This window comes from Amblyraja radiata, chromosome 13 (genome assembly GCF_010909765.2).
Source record: "Amblyraja radiata isolate CabotCenter1 chromosome 13, sAmbRad1.1.pri, whole genome shotgun sequence".
NCBI classification, from domain to species: domain Eukaryota; kingdom Metazoa; phylum Chordata; class Chondrichthyes; order Rajiformes; family Rajidae; genus Amblyraja; species Amblyraja radiata.
Genome location: NC_045968.1, coordinates 12,585,110 through 12,605,569, shown reverse-complemented (window position 1 = coordinate 12,605,569; position 20,460 = coordinate 12,585,110). Strand labels below are relative to the sequence as shown.

At 41.0% G+C, this 20,460-nt stretch overlaps 1 protein-coding gene across 4 annotated transcripts in view; it reads right to left on the bottom strand.

Moving 5' to 3' along the window:
* Positions 1-1,146: 1,146 nt before the first annotated feature.
* plch1 (phospholipase C eta 1) overlaps positions 1,147-20,460 on the bottom strand; it is a 78,911-nt gene continuing 59,597 nt past the window's right edge. For all 4 annotated transcript variants that reach the window (XM_033031246.1, XM_033031247.1, XM_033031248.1 and 1 more), the window contains 8 exons: positions 19,681-19,860; positions 18,924-19,031; positions 17,075-17,199; positions 15,841-15,925; positions 13,800-13,946; positions 13,622-13,701; positions 11,301-11,631; positions 1,147-3,404 (listed from right to left, as the gene is read on the bottom strand). In XM_033031246.1, the coding sequence (XP_032887137.1) occupies positions 1,438-3,404; positions 11,301-11,631; positions 13,622-13,701; positions 13,800-13,946; positions 15,841-15,925; positions 17,075-17,199; positions 18,924-19,031; positions 19,681-19,860 (3,023 nt within the window). In that variant the 3' untranslated portion in view covers positions 1,147-1,437. The remainder of the gene's footprint in view (positions 3,405-11,300; positions 11,632-13,621; positions 13,702-13,799; positions 13,947-15,840; positions 15,926-17,074; positions 17,200-18,923; positions 19,032-19,680; positions 19,861-20,460) is intronic.

Below are 20,460 nucleotides of genomic sequence, written 5' to 3'. Positions count from 1 at the left end.
TGGATAGATGTTTAGATCTAGTAATTGAAGTCTGAAATTAGCTACAATTAGGTAACTAACTAATTATATGCTTTAATTTCAGGTCATCCAAGTAAGATTATTTTATATTTGTTTCAGAATGCTTCAATCTATGATAACTGAAAATTTCATTCAGTTCTCTTAATTTTTAAGAAAGTTATGGGCTTTTGACTGTTCACGATCACAGCTTTTTTGTTATGTCCATAGAAAATCAATAGGGAACAAGATGCTCATTTCCCAGTATGAAAATGGCCATAACTTTTTAAATACTTGAGATATGAAAGTGAATTAGGTGTCAAATTAAACTTATTTTTATGCTTTATCTGATGGGATAAATTACAGACTTGATTTTTAAAATCTCAAAATTTTGTAACATTGCTAAATAAACCCCAGAAATATCCATGGATATCATGATATTTGATTAACCAATGTCCATAGTTTTGGATGCAGGCAGCATACCAATTATTCACATGAACGTCCATACACTCAGCATTGATTGCACTGTTCATGCCGTATTACCATCTGATTCTGGGAGAGGTGAGCATCAAATAAAGACGGTCTGAAATACATAAAACCATTTTGCACCATTGAAAAGAAGCTGCTGGCAGTCTTTCTGGAAACGTTGTCTGATTAAACCTCGGCTTAATCAGACCTGGGATTTTAAATACAGTTGCAAAGTCATAATTTCTCAGAGGTAGTTACATAAAAGTGTGTATACGCACACCTTTCAATTCGCCAAGGGAGGGAAATTCGGTCCTACACAATGCCTAAAGACAATGGGATGTTGGCAAGCCTCTAGAAAGGGGAAAGATGCCTTAATAACGAAGAATGTTCAAATGCTTTGCAGAGGCTTATCAACTGGAGTCATTAGACTAAACATTTTCAGCAGAGGCGATGAAAAAGTTTAAATGCTTTCGCATCACAAAATTAATACGCAAACTGAACAATTTGATTAAGAAATCTCAGTCCTCACTCTTGCTATAAATCAAAGTCAAACTTCTCTAAAGGACACGAGAATTGATGACTGTTTTTAGAGATACAAAAATATGAAGCAGTTCTGCCCATTGCATTGTTTCTTGGCAACTTTGGATCAAGAATGCGCCTCGAATTACAGACAAATCTTCTGCATTACCAGATGAAATGAATATTTATTTCACCAAACACAAAATACATTTCACAAATCCACCCAAATTTATAGAAAACAAAATGTACAAATTTGACAGACTTCACGTTTAGTGTAAATGACAATAACTTCCTACGACACAACCAAATTCTGAGGAATGTCCACGATTAGTCAAGTTCAAATGCATATATATGTGATGGTGATGACTCGTATATATTTATACAGACAAGGAACAATGTTTCAATGGAAGAGTTTTTAAAAAAAAGTTATAAACAATATTTTTCTTTGCATCCAAATCACAGCCGAAGTAGGAAATAAATCTCTGGTTCACTGACTGTACTGGGTTCAGTTTGCAAGAGCGAGTCGTCAGTGTAAAAATCGTCAGTGTATCTGTGGAGCAAAGTACTACAGGAACCTTCAGGAATACCACGACCTTCCAAATCTTCTTCTTTAAGTTGGTTTAGGTATCCTGCAATGTAGGAACCTGTAGAGTGCCTATTAACTGTATGGTGTTGTATAGGGGTTTTCTTTCTAAAAACCACATCGCCAGAGGCACTGTTACCAGAAAGTTTATGCTTGTTGGCTTCCTGTATTTGTTTTGCCCTGTTGGCAACATAACGAACTCTGCTCTGGCTTCGAGACGAGAGCTTTCTTACCAGACCTCTTTGGTAACCAGATTCCAGCCTTATCATTGGAACACGACTTTCCTGATTTTCCTCTTGCTCCAGGGATACAAGTCTGCGTAGCTGCTCAGTTAAAGCATCTGCTGCCTTTGGCATATTTTTCTGGGAAGGAGTTGCTTTCTGCCCTCTAATACATGGCACAATGAAACTTTTGCTGATGAATTTATACTTGCTTTCAAAGGTGCAAGATATGTCCTCTGATGTCAGATCTCCAAGGCTCTTGGACTTACTCGCACTTGGTTGCTTTGCACCAATAAAGGGGTGGTTGGCAACGGATGACTCATTTGCAACTGAATGCAGTGAATTCCAAATATTCCTTTCAGAAATACAGAGTGCCCGTTCATTGGCAGTTTTTACTGGCGAGTTCTCCAAAATCAACAAATTGGTTGCTTTTTTACCCTTTTTCTGGCTCATTTGATAGAAATTGTCAGCTGGGGAAGAGCTTCCTGGGCCCAATTCTTCATTACAACTCTCTGGGGTGGTGATGGTGAAGTCTAGGTCATCTACGTCCATTAGACTACTGCCAACAGAATCGATGGGTGGAGATGCGTTAAGAATTTCATTATCGGTTGTCATATTAATACATTTATCATCAGCATCAATCCTGCTCCAAGTTTCATCATGGGTGCTGACTTGACCTGGATGACTAATGGTATCCAAATGCAAGGTCTTATCGAATGCTCCATCAATGGTTGTGCCACTTATGTTTCTATTTGGTGTGTATTTTACAGAAATAGGGGAGAGAATGTCTTCATTTATTATGGTATATGAGGAATGGTCTGACATCTCAGGGCTGGAGAAGATTGTTGGATCTTCTGTTAGATTCAAGCAGGCTTCCTTGGCTTTAATGTCCCTACACAGTAGATTTACAGGAGCATTTATTTCTAGACCATGAGGTTGTGACAGTCCAGACATCATGCTTCGAGTATGTTTGTTGGTTTCTTGAAAGTTTGAAACCATAGTCTGATTGATTCCATCTGGTGTATCAAATTGGGCAATGAGGGCTGATATGGGACTGCCTATTTCACTTTCACTGGGCAAGGACATAGCATCAATAAGATGAGAGACTGTGCTGTCAAGAGTCGTACCCAGATTTTGTGAAAGATCAAAATTATTTACAGAGACAGGTGAAGAAATGGAAGACATTGCGATATAACGTTCAATCTTTTCTTCAGTTTCTATACAATTTACATTACAACGTGGAACGGAAATATTTTCATTTGGTTCCCCTTGCAGCTTGGTGAGTTTCTGGTCTTGTGACAGTGGTCTTCTGGTCCACTGCCATAATGCCCCATTACATTGGGACTGTTCAGGTTTGTGCAACTGTCCTTGATCACACACCTCACCCTTCTCAATAAAATTATGTTCGGAAGTAGGGGTTTCAAAAGAAACATTATTGGATGAAGAGTGTTCTTTGTTTACTGATAACTCTTTCAAAATACTCTTTGTCAATTCTCGTGGCTGAGCTCCACTTAGCTCATTGGCACCTGATACTGGAATGCACTGAGGCAAAGGGGATGATGATGTCACCATTTTTTCCTCACAACCCTTTGATCTTGAGTTTGCCCCCGTTTTGGTTTCTGTAAAATAAATCATCAAAAAATCAGTTTAAAAAAAAAAGTCCTTTACAATGGCAAATGCAAACCAGTATACAACAATAGCTTGGGGTTCGGTCCCGACAGGGCCAGCACATGGAAACTAGAATGTGGCCTCTAAATAGTGTGATACTTGCAAACACATTCACAATCTATATTACAAATGTAACTGTTTCCAATATTCTGAGTAGTTAGACAATAGCCAATAGGCGCAGGAGTAGACTATTCGGTCCTTCGAGCCAGCACCGTCATTCAATGTGATCATTCACAATCAGTACCCCATTCCTGCCTACTCCCCATATCCCCCGACTCTAGTATTTTTAAGAGCCCTATCTAGCTCTCTCTTGACAGTATCCAGAGAACCGGCATCCACCGCCCTCTGAGGCAGAGAATTCCACAGACTCACAACTCTCTGTGTGAAAAAGTGTTTCCTCATCTCCGTTCTAAATGGCTTACCACTTATTCTTAAACGGTGGCCCCTGGTTATGGACTCCCCCAACATTGGGAACATGTTTCCTGCCTCTAGCATGTCCAAACCCTTAATAATCTTATATGTTTCAATAAGATCCCCTCTCATCTTTCTAAATTCCAGAGTATACAAGCTACAGCTGCTCCATTCTATCAACATATGACAGTCCCGTCATCCCGGGATTAACCTTGTGAACCTAGGCTGCACTCCCTCAATAGCAAGAATGTTCTTTCTCAAATTTGGAGACCAAACCTGCACACAATACTCAAGATGTGATCTCACTAGGGCCCTGTACAACTGCAGAAGGACCTCTTCGCTCCTATACTCAATGGACAAGAATTACTATCTTATGTTAATGAAATCGACCTTTCTCTAACTCTTTAACTCTGCTATGCATAAAGCCACCTTATGTTTACTGATGTGGTTTTAAAACTGCTACAAATGTACAGATGTGAACTCAGGCAAAGCAACACAGGCACTCATTTTAATCTTTTACTGAACACATTTTTATTTTAACAATTGACCCAAAATCAATTTATGCAGATGTGAAGTCATAAATATGTTTGTAAAAAGGACATGACGAGAACAAGAGACAAAAGAGACATAAGGTCCTTCACTGAGATTCTCCTTAAAATATCTTCCGTTTAAGTGTTATTATATTGCAAATCCAAAGCTTAATGGGGAAGTTTGGCGAATGCATCATTTTGATTTTTTTAATTCAGTGAAGCACCTTTCTCAAAGTTCAAGTTTACCTGGAGAAGATTCCTAGTCAGTTTTGAACTATGGAGAAACAAGACAGTAAGGATAGAACAAAAACAGAAATAAATGTTAAAATTATTCTCAAAGTTTCATAAAAAAAGATATCATGTAAGAATATTAAATAAAATAGATCATGGTTTTAAGATTTCCCTCACCTCTAATGGGATCCCACTACTGGCCACATTTCCCATCTCCATCTCTTTCTGCTTTCCATAGAGATTGTTCCCTCTGCAACTCCCTGGTCAACTTGTACCTTCCCACCCAAACCACCACATGCCCAGGTACTTTCCCCAGCAACTGCAAGAGATGCAACACCTGTCCCTTTTCCTCACCCTCTCCACTACATCCAAGGATCGTGGCAGTCTTTTCAGGTGAGGCAGAGGTTCACTTGCACTTTCTCCAACCTCATCTACTGTACCCGCTGTTCCAGGTGTCAACTACTGTCTATCGGCGAGACCAAGCACAGGCTCGGTGATCGTTTCACTGAACACTTCTGTTCAGTCTGCCTAAACCTACCTGGTCTCCCGCTGGCTCAGCACTTTAACTCCCCCTCCCATTCCCAATCTGACCTTTCTATCCTGGGCCTCCTCCATTATCAGAGTGAGGCCCAGTGCAAATTGGAGGAACAGCACCTCATATTTTGCTTGGGTAGCTTACACCCCAGCGGTATGAACATTGACTTCCCTAACTTCAAGTAGCCCTTGCATTTCCTCTCTCTCCATCCCCTCCCCCTTCCCAGTTCTCCCACCAGTCTTGACTACATTCTATCTCTGTACTGCCCACTCCCCTGACATCAGTCTGAAGAAGGGTCTCGACCCGAAACGTCACCCATTCCTTCTCTCCAGAGATGCTGCCTGTCCCGCAAAGTTACTCCAGCATTTTGTGTCTACCTTCGAGTATAAAACGATGATAGGTAATCTAATTTAAAATAAATTATGCTGGACTTTGAAGATATGCATTTTGTAGATATGCAGTCTAATGGAATTTACAATACAAATTTGTAGGTATAACTGATTTATGGTCTTCGTGTCACTATACGATACTGATATGTCAGCATTGATTGCTTACATCATTGCTTTGCTAAATGAGCTCCCTCATACACATCATTCAAAATCAATAACTCCAGTCGATAGAATTCTGAAAATGAGGCACACACTTTGCAAGCTCTGGTATCTTTGATTACCAAGGGGGAAAGAAAATTATACCATTACTATCTCAGCAACAGCACACTACAGACCACCTCTTGCACTACCATGGACTTGTTTTTCCAATTGTGTTTTGCTGTAATGGCTAGTTTTTTTTTGCCCAGTCCTTTTCTCTTACAGTCTTGCAGCATTTGTGTGTATTTTATGTATATATTTCTTTTAGTTTAGAGAAACAGTGCGGAAACAGGCCCTTCAGCTCAATGAGTCCACACTGACCAGCGATCCCCGCACATTGACTCTACCCTGCACAAACTAGGGACAATTTACACTTGCACCAAGCCAAGTAACCTATAAATGTGTACGTCTTTGGAGTGTGCGAGGAAACTGAAGATCTTGGATAAAACCCACAGGGTCACGGGGAGAACGTACAAACTCCGTACAGGCAGCACTCGTAGTCAGGATCAACCCAGGTCTCCAGCACTGTAAGTGCTGTAAGGCAGCACCTCTACCGCTGCACCACCCTGCCGCCTGAATCTGGGTCTCTGTGCTGGTGATGCTGCTGTAAACAGGATTTTCATTGTACCTGTATCATACTGTACTCGTGCAGAATACAATAAACTCACTTGACTACTTGGATATTGCGCTGAGAATCTTTGCCATAGAATGGGATTTAGAAATCTATACTGAATTTGTAACAGGGTAAATTGAAGCTAACGTTAACACTGGCTTGTTATCTACATGTGCATTACGTGGATGTTGCCACAACAAGACAGTGTCAGATTCAGATTCAATTTTAATTGTCATTGTCAGTGTACAGTACAGAGACAACGAAATGCATTTAGCATCTCCCTGGAAGAGCGACATAGCAAATGATTTAAATAAATAATAATAAGTGATAATAAGTGTCCGGGGGGTGGGGGGGTGATTGGCAGTCACCGAGGTACGTTGTTGAGTAGAGTGACAGCCGCCGGGAAGAAGCTGTTCCTGGACCTGCTGGTTCGGCAACGGAGAGACCTGTAGCGCCTCCCGGATGGTAGGAGGGTAAACAGTCCATGGTTGGGGTGAGAGCAGTCCTTGGCGATGCTGAGCGCCCTCCGCAGATAACGCTTGCTTTGGACAGACTCAATGGAGGGGAGCGAGGAACCGGTGATGCGTTGGGCAATTTTCACCACCCTCTGCAATGCCTTCCGGTCGGAGACAGAGCAGTTGCCATACCATACTGTGATGCAGTTGGTAAGGATGCTCTCGATGGTGCAGCGGTAGAAGTTCACCAGGATCTGAGGAGACAGATGGACCTTCTTCAGTCTCCTCAGGAAGAAGAGACGCTGGTGAGCCTTCTTGATCAGAGTTGAGGTATTGTGGGTCCAAGAGAGGTCATCGGAGATGTTGACTCCCAGGAACCTGAAGCTAGAAACACGTTCCACCTCCGTCCCGTTAATGTGGATGGGGGTGTGCGTGCCGCCCCTGGACTTCCTGAAGTCTACAATGAGCTCCTTGGTCTTCTTGGAGTTAAGGGCCAGGTTGTTGTCAGCGCACCATGCTGCTAAGTGCTGGACCTCCTCCCTGTAGGCCGACTCATCGTTGTTGCTGATGAGGCCAATCACCGTTGTATCATCTGCATACTTGATGATGGTGTTAGTACCATGTACAGGTGTGCAGTCATAGGTGAAGAGGGAGTAGAGGAGGGGGCTCAGCACACAGCCCTGTGGAACGCCGGTGTTCAGGGTGAGGGTTGAAGAGGTGTGCTTGTCTAACCTAACAGACTGGGGTCTGTTGGTTAGAAAGTCCAGTATCCAGTTGCAGAGGGAGGGGTCGATGCCCAGGTTACCGAGTTTGGTGATCAGTTTTGATGGTATAATGGTGTTGAATGCTGAGCTGTAATCGATGAACAGCATTCTTACGTAAGTGTCTCTGTTGTCGAGGTGGGAGAGGGCGGAGTGAAGTGCCGTTGAGATGGCATCCTCCGTACTCCTGTTCTTGCGGTAGGCAAACTGATAGGGATCCAGTGTGGGGGGTAGGCAGCTTTTGAGGTGTGCCAGGACCAGCCATTCAAAATCAATAACTCCAGTCGATAGAATTCTGAAAATGAGGCACACACTTTGCAAGCTCTGGTATCTTTGATTACCAAGGGGGAAAGAAAATTATACCATTACTATCTCAGCAACAGCACACTACAGACCACCTCTTGCACTACCATGGACTTGTTTTTCCAATTGTGTTTTGCTGTAATGGCTAGTTTTTTTTTGCCCAGTCCTTTTCTCTTACAGTCTTGCAGCATTTGTGTGTATTTTATGTATATATTTCTTTTAGTTTAGAGAAACAGTGCGGAAACAGGCCCTTCAGCTCAATGAGTCCACACTGACCAGCGATCCCCGCACATTGACTCTACCCTGCACAAACTAGGGACAATTTACACTTGCACCAAGCCAAGTAACCTATAAATGTGTACGTCTTTGGAGTGTGCGAGGAAACTGAAGATCTTGGATAAAACCCACAGGGTCACGGGGAGAACGTACAAACTCCGTACAGGCAGCACTCGTAGTCAGGATCAACCCAGGTCTCCAGCACTGTAAGTGCTGTAAGGCAGCACCTCTACCGCTGCACCACCCTGCCGCCTGAATCTGGGTCTCTGTGCTGGTGATGCTGCTGTAAACAGGATTTTCATTGTACCTGTATCTTACTGTACTCGTGCAGAATACAATAAACTCACTTGACTACTTGGATATTGCGCTGAGAATCTTTGCCATAGAATGGGATTTAGAAATCTATACTGAATTTGTAACAGGGTAAATTGAAGCTAACGTTAACACTGGCTTGTTATCTACATGTGGGACGACAGATGGCACAATGGGCTAAGTGTTCGGCTGGTGACCGGAAGGTGGCCGGTTCGAATCCCGCTTGGAGTGCATACTGTCGTTGTGTCCTTGGGCAAGACACTTCACCCACCTTTGCCTGTGTGTGAATGTGTGTGAATGTGTGTGAGTGACTGGTGGTGGTCGGAGGGGCCGTAGGCGCAGAATGGCAGCCACGCTTCCGTCAGTCTGCCCCAGGGCAGCTGTGGCTACAGAAGTAGCTTACCACCACCGAGTGTGACTGAGGAGTGAATGAATAATGCGATGTAAAGCGCCTTGAGTATTAGAAAGGCGCTATATAAATCCCATCCATTATTATTATTATTACATGTGCTTTACGAGGATGTTGCCACAACAAGACAGTGTGAGCTTTTGGGAGCGGTTGAGTAGGCTGGGCCTCTATTCCCTGGAGCGCAGGAGGATGAGGGCTGATCTTATAGAGGTGTATAGAATCATGAGAGGAATAGATCGGGTAGATGCACAGAGTCTCTTGCCCAGAGTAGGGGAATCGAAAACCAGAGGACATAGGTTCAAAGGGAAGGGGGAAAGATTTAATAGGAATCTGAGGGGTAAATTTTTCACACAAAGGGTGGTGGGTGTATGGAACAAGCTGCCAGAGGAGGTAGTTGAGGCTGGGACTATCCCATACATGGATAGGACAGGTTTGGCGGGATATGGACCAAGTGGGAAGAGTGTAACTGGGACATTGTTGGCCGGTGTGGGCAAGTTGGGATGAAGGGCCTGTTTCCCCACTGTATCACTCTATGACCATGTACATCTGTAGAAACGCAATCAATGCTAGCAGATAGTTACAAATAAAGTCAAATCTGAATATAGGTTAGTTATGGAGGCGACCTGAACATCAAGTGTTTTCAGATCACTGTGTGAAAGTAAAGATCTGTTAAAGCTGGCTACAGAAGTTGTCACTATATTGAATTGTGAATGAATTCAGGATGCTGCGATTCAGTATGAGACTTGGTCTTCCTGGTCTTTTATAGATATAATGTCATGCAAGAAAACTGTTAGCTCAAAAATATTTTTCTTGGAATTTCCTTAAACAGATTTCTGGTCTGTCAAAGAGATACAATTACATGTGTAAGAAGGAACTGCAGATGCTGGTTTAAACCAAAGATAGACACAAAAAAGCTGGAGTAACTCAGTGGGCCAGACAGCATCTTTAGAGAAAAGGAATAGACTCTGAAGACATCTGAAGAAGGGCCTCGACCCGAAACATCACTTGTTCCTTTTCTCCAGAGAAGCTGTCTGACCCGTTGAGTTACTCCAGTTTTTTGTGTCCATCTTCAGACACACTTAAATGTTGGGAATGTGCTACAAAACAAAATATTTCAATTTAGGGGCTATCTTTGTCTGTGCATTGAATAAGACAGACTCAGTTTCATGGAATTATGTCAGTATTGAAATATTCTGCTTTTAACTCATTGCAGCGACCTTGTAAGGATTTGCTCTTTAGGCTTCTTTACCCAAGTCATTAAATCTATTTTATGTTTGAAAAATTAAAAAGGTTGTTGGCGTTCTATTCTAAACCATGTACCATTTCCAAGTTTGCGGATGACACAAAGTTGGGTGGCAGTGCGAGCTGCGAGGAGGATGCTATGAGGTTATAGGGTGACTTGGATAGGTTGTGTGATTGGGCAGATCTTATAGAAACATATAACATTCTTAATGGATTGGACAGGCTAGATGCAGGAAAAATGTTCCCGATGTTGGGGGAGTCCAGAACCAGGAGTCATAGTTTAGGAATAAGTGGTAGGCCATTTAGGATTGAGATGAGGAAAAACCTCTTCACTCAGAGAGTTGTGAATCTGTGGAATTCTCTGCCACAGAAGGCAGTAGAGGCCAATTCACTGGATGTTTTCAAGAGTTAGATTTAGCTCTTAGGGCTAAATAAATCAAGGGGTAGGGGGGAAAAAGCAGGAACGGGGTTCTGATTTTAGATGATCAGCCATGATCATATTCAATGGCGATGCTGGGTCGAAGGGCCGAATGGCCTACTCCTGCACCTATTTTTATATGTTTCTATATTTGTGAATGTAATACATGGCTGGGATGACCAGTCAAACATGTTAACTGAGGTCTCTCTCACCTAGAAGAGCTGGATTCAAAAGCTCACCAAGATTACCAACATTTTAATGTCAGACATGTTATTGAATTTGAATCATGATTCTCAAACCTGGAGGTGGAGGCATGAGAGAAGTACAGGCCTTTATAGATAAAGATCACTGGGAATGATTGTGACTTTGAAAGAGAATAATTGGTTTCGACCAATTCTGAACAGAGGAAAAGACCCGGTGGAACACAATATAACAGTTTCCAAAAATTGGTAAAAGTAGTTAAAGTACAATATATAAAGAGATAAATATATAAAAGGGATAAGTTGCACTGTTATATTATAAAATTAAACCAATGCAAACAAATAATATTAGCAGAAAACTCATCGTTTTTGAACCCTAACACTTTCTCATGATAAAAACAAGGGTGTTCTGCAAAGCAAGGTTTTATATACATTCAAGCTGAAGATTAATAGATCTCAGTTATGAATTTCTTAAGCTGCAGCTACGTACATGGTGTGAAATTAGAAATTCATGTTTTCACTCTTAGAAGTATCAATGGATTTTATAATCCTGTTGTGCCTTACCAGATTTTTCACCAGCAGATGGCAGCATCTCTCCAGAAAGCAAATTTTCAACTGGCATTGACATCGGACGCATATGGAGTTTCTTTGTTCCTCGCTTGCTGCATGTTTCTTGCTCGTTGGAAGGAAGAGGATTGGATTCCTGCTCCCGCAAGTCAATGGAAGTTTCCAAAAGCATGCTTTTGCTCTTTTTCCTTTCCTTTGTGGGTGCACTGACAGTGCGACGTAGAATTCGATTTCCAAAGGATTTCTTTTGCAACACATTGCCTTGGTTGATGTTTGCAGGAGGATATTTGGGAGTCTTGCTAAACAGACTCTTGAGTCCCATCAGTTGCTATATCAGGTGATTAAGAACAGAAATTAACTTTGTTTACTTTGAAAGACGCTATAGCCATGGCTTACGTTGATTACTATTAGATTCTAGACTTCTACAATAATTGTTCTAACCCATCTCCACCTACATCTGGAGAAACCTTAACAATTTCAAACCAGACATACAAGGTAAACAAAATTTACCCTGCCTGGATTAAACCTAAATATTTCAAAATAATTAAATTGTGCATTTTAAATATCAATTGCAGCGTAATTGCAAATTTATTTCAAGAATTCGATATACATTTCTTCCAATTCTTGACCCTTTTAAATGAATCTATGGATTAAATTATTCCTTCATAAGAGAATCAACTGAATTATATCTATCCGGCCATCTACTCAACATGCTGAACACACTTGGCAGGATACAGAAACAAAAATGCCGTAGGTTAGTCTAAAAAAAGACCTATCATCAAATAAAAGTGAGCTTATTTTGGAGGAATAACAGCCTTGGTTGTTTTGTATCCATGAACAAGAATCAGCAATGATAGAAATGACAATCCAGTGAATTTGATGGAATTGCACAAGACATTAGGAAATAAAACAATTTCAAAAAAACGACCATTTTGCAACTCCTAGATAATGTGCAAATTAAAATACTGCAGTGCAAAGAAAATTACATTAGGGGGCAAATTGGTTATCACTTGAAAATAGGTGATGGAATCACAAAATATGATTAACCTGGGCCCATTGACCCACTGCAGGGCAAACACAATTTCTGCTTCTTGTTCCTCATCATGATTCAAGCAACAATTGCACTCTCTGGGCCCTCATTTCATAAATAGTCAGCATCAATTCCAGCGAGTTAGTTCAGATTAAAGCCAGCCTGAATCAAAGGAAGGGAGGTTTGTAGCTGGAACCCAAGATAGAAGTCTTTGCAATTAGCTTCCTGAGTGACATGAGGGAATATGGGCCAGATATTTTCATGCAATCAGCCCCCTTAAGCAGCACTTAAAAACCACATATCCCCTATATTCCCAGTGTAGAGAGCAAAGATGAGATAACTCATCACTTGATCTGTCACTTGCAGCTTAGAAATTGTGCTGTCGAGGTTAGTTCTGGCTTCACCAGTTCTGAATGGCCTATGGACAGGGCAGGAGAAAGCCAGTGCATTTTCTAGTCCCAAAAGTTAAGGTCATACATAGGTAATGTTGTAGAGCACTCAGTTGAGGACTTACACCGAAGGAATAAAGCTGTAGAAATGGTCGTTGTATTGGTCGCCTTACTGGTAAGAATGCATGCAAATGCAAAATCAAGGATCAACTCTATTCTTGCACAGGGATTTGTGGAGAAAGTGGAGCTCACCTTTCCTAAATAAGGGCCCCGACCTGAAACTTTCCATCTCCATTCATTGCACGAATGCTGCCTGCTTCAGTGAGTTACTCCAGCGTTTTATGTTTTACACAAGATTCCCGCATCTGCAGTTCTCTATATCTCAATCTACCATTTTAATATGGCCGAACCAGCATGGCTGATGCACGATGCCTCAGCTTCCACTGCATCTCTGCAGAAGCCATCTGATGTCCAAGTGGTAGTAGGTGGTAGGACTGCTCTTGTGCAATACTAGCGTGCAAGCTCACTCTTGTGCCATTATGACTTTGGAGACCAGAATTCAAAAGGGGCTTTGAAGGAACTTTGTTTCAGCATTCTAGCAATTTGTCCGCCAACATATCAAAGGATCATCGATGCATCACCCTGGAAGGAGTTGGATTGACTTCATGGTGCATAACATTGTCTCTCACAGGACAAGAACAATAGGAGCAGAATTAGGCCATTCGGCCCATCAAGTCTACTCTGCCATTCAATCACGGCTGATCTATCTCTCCCTCCTAACCCCATTCTGCCTGCCTTCTCCCCATAACCTCTGACATCCGTACTAATCAAGAATCTGATTAGAATAACTGATAATAATTAAATCAGGGATGAAACAAATAAAATCAAAGATTACAGACCTTTCCGCAGATGTCATGAATTGTCACATGCACAAATAGTGAAGATTCTGTCATGCCCTCCAAGTAAATATGACGGTATCCTGTGAAGGAAGCATTTTATTGAATCAGTATGTTGCTTTTGACGGTAAATTGGAGTTGGTGACATTTTGAGAGATGATTTTTTAAAGGGTGTACCGACCTGGCATGAGAGTACTAAAGGACACAGTTCTTTCACCTACAAAATCTCGCCCAATTGGATCATGATCCCACACCAGAAATCGAACCAGGGCTATTTCAGGCATGTTGACTGTAAAAGTCATAGTTTCTTCCCAGACAGGATTAAATCCTGAAAATTAGAATTAAGTTTACAATTCCACTTTTATCTCGCTCAACTCTCCAGAGCCATTAACTTTTTTTTACTGGAAAAGAACCAACATTGATTATCGTTTCAGAGAATACAGTTAAGAAAATCATTATTTTGCATTATGAACCGCACGATTTTATTGATTCCATTCCTTTGGACCTTAAAATGTAAGTTAAAGTATGGAGTGTACAGGGTACTGTGTTAGCATGTTAACGTTTTGAAGTGAAATTATACCAGTAGTTTAATTCATCCTTCCATTAGCTTGCATATTGATCAAAGATTAACTGCAAACAAGTGGAGATCAACTGCACAGGATGATGATACGTGCAAGAGAGAGATGTGAAATTTGATATGCATTGAGAACAAGTGAATGGAAGACAGTGTAGCACATGATAATAAGCAAACATTGGTTCATATTTAAAGAGTTAATACATAGTTTAAGACAAATATATAATCTTTTAAGGCACAGACCCCGACAGGAATTGGAAAGAGAAAATGGAATACAAGGCTGAAGTAATGAGAAACATTAGACTGTATAAGCGTCTATCCATATGCAAAATGGAAAATATTAGGAATAGTTAATATTGATCCCTTATAATTGGGGAAAAAATGCAAAGAAATTGATCCAACATTTTGTGTCTGCCTTCATGAAAGAAGTCCTACAAAATAGATAATTAAAATATAAAACAATTGTCATCAGTTAAAAAAACTATTGGAATAGTAATCATATGGGAATGGGATACATTCACAGGATTTGATGACCTACAATGCCCTCCATAATGTTTGGGACAAAGACCCATCATTTATTTATTTGTGATAGTTATCATCTACCAAAACTCCATAGATTCAAAAACATTTTCCATAGATTGGGAGACAGCAAATGTAATTGCATTGTTTAAAAAATGTAAGAGAAAGAATATGAAACTATAAAACATTTAATCTAACATTAGTCATTGGGAGGTAGACAAAATGCTGGAGAAACTCAGCGGGTGAGGCAGCATCTACGGAGCGAAGGAAATAGGCAACGTTTCGGATCGAGACCCTTCTTCAGCACGGAAGGAGAATTGCCATGTATGGCGGCAGAGAGCCAGTCTGGATCTATAGTCTGGGTTGGGTACGAACTGGGAGGTAGGGAACTGGAGCTGGAAATCATGAGGTACAAGATGGAGGTGCAGGCAAGTCCCGATGAAGCAAACGTGGCTGTGGTACCGGGTCTGGGTTAGGATGTGGTCGTAGAGTTGGAGGAAAGGGGGAATCACAGAGGGGGGGGGGGGGGGGGCAGTGAGAGAGGAGGTTGTTAAACTGTCATTGGAGGGAGGAGGAGAACTTCTTCAAAGTAGGCATACCTTGAGAAGATTTCGCAGTGGAGTAGACAAAATGTTTAAGAAGGAACTGCAGTTGCTGGAAAATCTAAGGTAGACAAAAAAAGCTGGAGAAACTCAGCGGGTGAGACAACATCTATTGAGCGAAGGAAATAGGCGACGTTTCGGGTCGAGACCCTTCTTAGTCATTGGGATAATGCAATAATTTATCTTTAAGGTATGGTAACCACTTAGAAAATAAACCCACGCAGTCACAGGAAGGTCTCCACACAGACAGCACCTGTAGTCAGGATCGAACCCGGGTCTCAGGCACTGTAAGGCAACAGCTCTACCACTGCGCCTCTACCACTGCCACACTATGAATGAATATCATGATCGAACAACATGAATTGAAATAAAATTAAGTTTGACAAATCCGTTAGGATAATTTTGAGGTTGTAATTATAGATGAAGGGAAAACCAGTGGATATGTTGTATTTGGTCTTTCTTTATATATCTAATTGACCTAATTAGAAATTACAATACAATATAGACCAATGTGGACTACAACTCACCATTATCATCCACCACTCTGGTCTGTTCCTTACAGCAATCTATCGGTAAACCAATAATTTCCACTTCAACAAAGGGATCAATTATCTGTTAAAGACCAATCAATTAAAAAATATAAATGTGAAAATATATTCTTGGAATTTACTAATGCACCCAAGTATGAAACACTACACAAAATGCACATCGGCTTATTAATCTTTAGGAATATATCACAAATGCAGATAAATAGAAACATCGCATCATTTTTCTCAACAATAATTTTTCGCAAAGTATTTTTCGCTCATCGATGAAAATCACAATTGTCCAAATGGTGAAATCCCTATCTACATCTGCGATTTCTACACATACTGCTGCAATTTGTTTTAGTCATGTTTCTAGTTTGCTTCTATGTTGTACATTTAATCAACCAATCATTTCCCATCCTCTGCATTTGCCCAAATCTAAACTAGAATCTCTCAATTTAAGAAGAGAAATATTAATGTTACATCTTTACATTTCAACTCATGCTCTATCCAAATATTACATGTTTCATGTAGAAGAGGAAGAGTTCATCTAATTAATCCTTCCTCAACAAGAAACGCCAGTGTCAGCATAAATAGTGATTTGTCAGTGGTTCTTCGTAAACAAGTACAGGTACACCATTGAAGATACACAAAAATGATGGAGAAACTCAGCGGGTGCAGCAGCATCTATGGATTGAAGGAGATAGCCTATCTCCTTCGCTCCATAGATGCTGCTGCACCCGCTGAGTTTCTCCAGCATTTTTGTGTACCTTCGATTTTCCAGCATCTGCAGTTCCTTCTTAAAACAGGTACACCATTGATATCCCGGCACCCTTGGTTCCAGAGGCTTGCTGGATTATCCATTTTGCTGGGCCAACAGAGGTCATGTAATAATAATTCAGCAAAAACACATCTTTACCACTAATTATACCCCACCTGTGTCTCTAAAGCACCATAGACTGCTAGAAACTTAAATTAAGAATTAACAATTAACAAACAGGTTAACAATTAACACTTTCAGGACGGAGGCACACATCCCGAAAGAACGTGCGTTACACGCAATGCTCTCATAATTTTGGCCGGATTAAAGAAAGTGCTGGCCCATCAGATGCCGGAAAATCAGTGGCGGACCTGTAGTTTCATTGTCTTTCTTTGGCAGGGATAATCAAATCCAGGGTTCACATTGTAGTTTAATGACCAAAATCAAATTAGTAGCACATTAAATCTCCATTACCTCGCCTCTGTCCCCAAGCATAGAATGTGGTGGCTTGGGCAACTGTTGTCCACTGATAATTTTTAGTGTGAGCTGCTTTTTAAGATGGCCATGCAGAGAATCTTCAGAGAATGGGTTAAAAACACCTGTAACCAAAAATTCACACAGTGTAGAAAGGAATTAGATTGGAAATGAACATGTTTTTTTTTTTTAAATGAAGCAAATGTAAAATCATTTCACACGGCAGGTTTATTAACTGTAACTTCAGGGTCCAAAGTAACTCAGCAGCATGCTGTTTCCACTCTGTGTAACCTGTCATACATATTAAACTCCAATTACATACTTGCACACGATCGACATTACTTGTATTTTGTTTAGACATGCAGCGAGGAAACAGGCCCTTCGGCCCACCGTGTCTGAGCCGACCAGCGATCACTCTTGTACTAATAATGTTCTCTTCACTGGGGACAATTTACAGAAGGCAATTAACCTACAAACCACGTCTTTACAATGTAGGAGGAAACCACAGCACATGGAGAAAAACCATGCAGTCACAGGGAGAACATGCAAACTGCATACGGACACCACCCGTAGTCAGGATTGAACCCAGATCTCTTACGCTGTAAGGCAGCAACTCTACCGCTGCGCCACCGTGCTGCCTGCAGTTAACAGAATGCACTTGGCCAAAAATTTAAATATACCAAAAATTGCTATCACTAATATTGACAATTGATTGCTTTTTCCATTCGTACAACAGATCTCTCTCTCTCTCTCTCTCTGTAGTATTTCAACAGACTGTTGGGTTGTTTAAAATTGAATTTCATAAGAATATATTAAATGCTGTCTGCTGTCACACCAAAAAGAAAACTTGATAAATGGAAATTGAGAATTTTCTTTTAATTTCCATCAAACTATAAGGACCTACCTGCGAGTGGGAAAAGTGGAAGATTTAACTGCTGATTTCCTGCTAGGTTTAACTGGCTAAACTTTAAAAAGCATTCACCAAGGAAATGCACTTGAAACTGATGGGGTGCATATTTAAATACACAGGTTTATAGAAGTGCGAAGAAGGGTCTCGACCTGAAAAGTCGCCTATTCCTTCACTCCATAGACGCTGCCTCACCCGCTGAGTTTCTCCAGCTTCTTTGTCTACCTTCGATTTTACCAGCATCTGCAGTTCTTTCATTAAACAGGTTTATAGAAATGATCCTATTTGACCTCAGCAAATAGTTCTATCCCTTGCAGTCAATTTTATTTCAATCCCCGAGTCATGTTGCAGGCTGAATCAAGGTTTGTAATCAGTCTGAAGAAGGTTCCAAACCCAAAATGTTGAATGACCGCTGCCCCTTTCCGAGATGCTGCCTGACCCGCTGGGTTCCTCCAGAACTTGTGGTCGTTTTCTAGTGCAACGATTATCATGTCTGATGTCAAGTACAGGAATGACATACAGTTACAAATGGACTCAGCAATGTAGTGTCCCCCAGAACAGAACAATTCACAATGTTCCAGCGATATTGCACCCAAACCGTAAAACATGAGCATAAATGAGTGAAAGGCAAAAGCCTTCAAGGAGGGCTGTTAAAACTTTTTCAAGATTGTAGTAGGTCTTCTTATTGCTTATGACATGCACTGCTTAAGGTTGCAGGACGACGTGTTCTATTTGATCTTATTTGATTGTGCACGCCAGGTTGATTGCATTCGTCGAAACAGGGCAGACCACCTGAAGGTTGCAATCTTCCACCCCAAGATAGTAGTAGGTGAATATCCTTAAGGCTATTTTGATTAGTATGTCTGGAAAACTGTAATCTACACATACAAGCTTTATTCTTTAATAGTGTGAAACAAATGAAATATTAAATATAAAGAATACCTTGGCACATCGATTGAGGTTTTAGGACATAACCACAGTTTCCATTTTTCATAAATAGGGCTCTGTTTAGCTGCATCATACGACCATCAGACTGATAATTTAGTGCCACTGTGAATACAAACAGAATGAGAATGTCACAATCTGAAAGCTCTCCTTTTAATTTGTTTTTATCATTTTTAGAAAAGGACAGAACTGGGGAAACCTCTTCCAATAGTTTGTCAACTTCTAATGGTGGATCACGTGGACGCTACCAGGAGGCTGTGGCCCTTGAGAAGTCCCATAGCCAGACTCAGTGTTGGCGTCGTGGAGCCGTCAGGAGAGGACCTGGCGGCCGTCGAGGACAGGCGCCAGCAATGGAGGACAGGTCGGCGGTGGGTGCAGCATGTCGGACGGGACCACGTGGGTGCTGAAACACGCCACCGATACCAACGAGGGACCATTGGGGACCACAAATTCACCACCCTCTGACTAAAGAAATACTCCTCATCTCCTTCCTAAAAGAACATCCCTTCATCAGCACACAGATTCCATTTTAGAGTTTCATTCAAGGTGTAAGTTACCCCAACATCATTCAAAAATATTAATTTGATCAATTTCACTATATTTTATTTGGGGGACGGCATGGAATGTTGAAAGTTGTATGAGAAGTTGTATGAAAGTTTAATGCACCGAGAAAGGGTGAAATTTGATCTTTGGGCAATATAAATATATATAAATATATATACACACACACACACACGTGTATAATCATACTTACCCATCTGACAACCAACATTCCAGCATTCTTGTGGGTTGAAATTGCTCGAGTCTATTCTGAAGGCAGATGGATATACACGTGTGAAATGTTTCTGGTTAAAACCAATAAATTGCTCAGGCTTTTGATGTAAAAGTTGGTGGGCTTGAGTCTCACTTAACGATAGAACCTTTCCGGAGGAGCCTGTTAAAAAAATATTTGTACTTTGTAAAATTTGAAATGAAATCATAGGTTAAATTGGGACATCAGCAAAATGGCTATTTTGCAATTTTATGTAATTTAAACACATAGGTCTCAACACATGTATCACATTCATCAGAGTTAAGGGCCTGTCCCACTTTCACGACCTAATTCACGACCTCTGCAGTGTTTGTCCTTGACTCATACTCGCAGCATGGTCGTCACGAGGTCGTAGCATGCTGTGATGCTAGTTGTAGATACTCCTGGCATCAAGTAGATCGCGGCGTTTTTTTCAGCACGATAAAAAATGTCCACGAGTAAAACAGGTCGTGAATTAGGTCGTGAAAGTGCGACAGGCCCTTTAGACTTCCTGCATTGTCACGGTTGATTTACTTGCCCTGTAAACAATCATATTACAAAAAGTTCACCTTCAGGGCAGGGAATTAATAGCAATATTGGTGACAGCAAAGAGAGGAGAAAGAATATTGAAGATCTTTACAAGACAATGTACAGGCCATCCCCAAATAATGAACGGGTTCTGTCTTTACAGATATTCATAAATCAATTCTGCCCATAAATCAGTAAATATACAAAAATCACTTG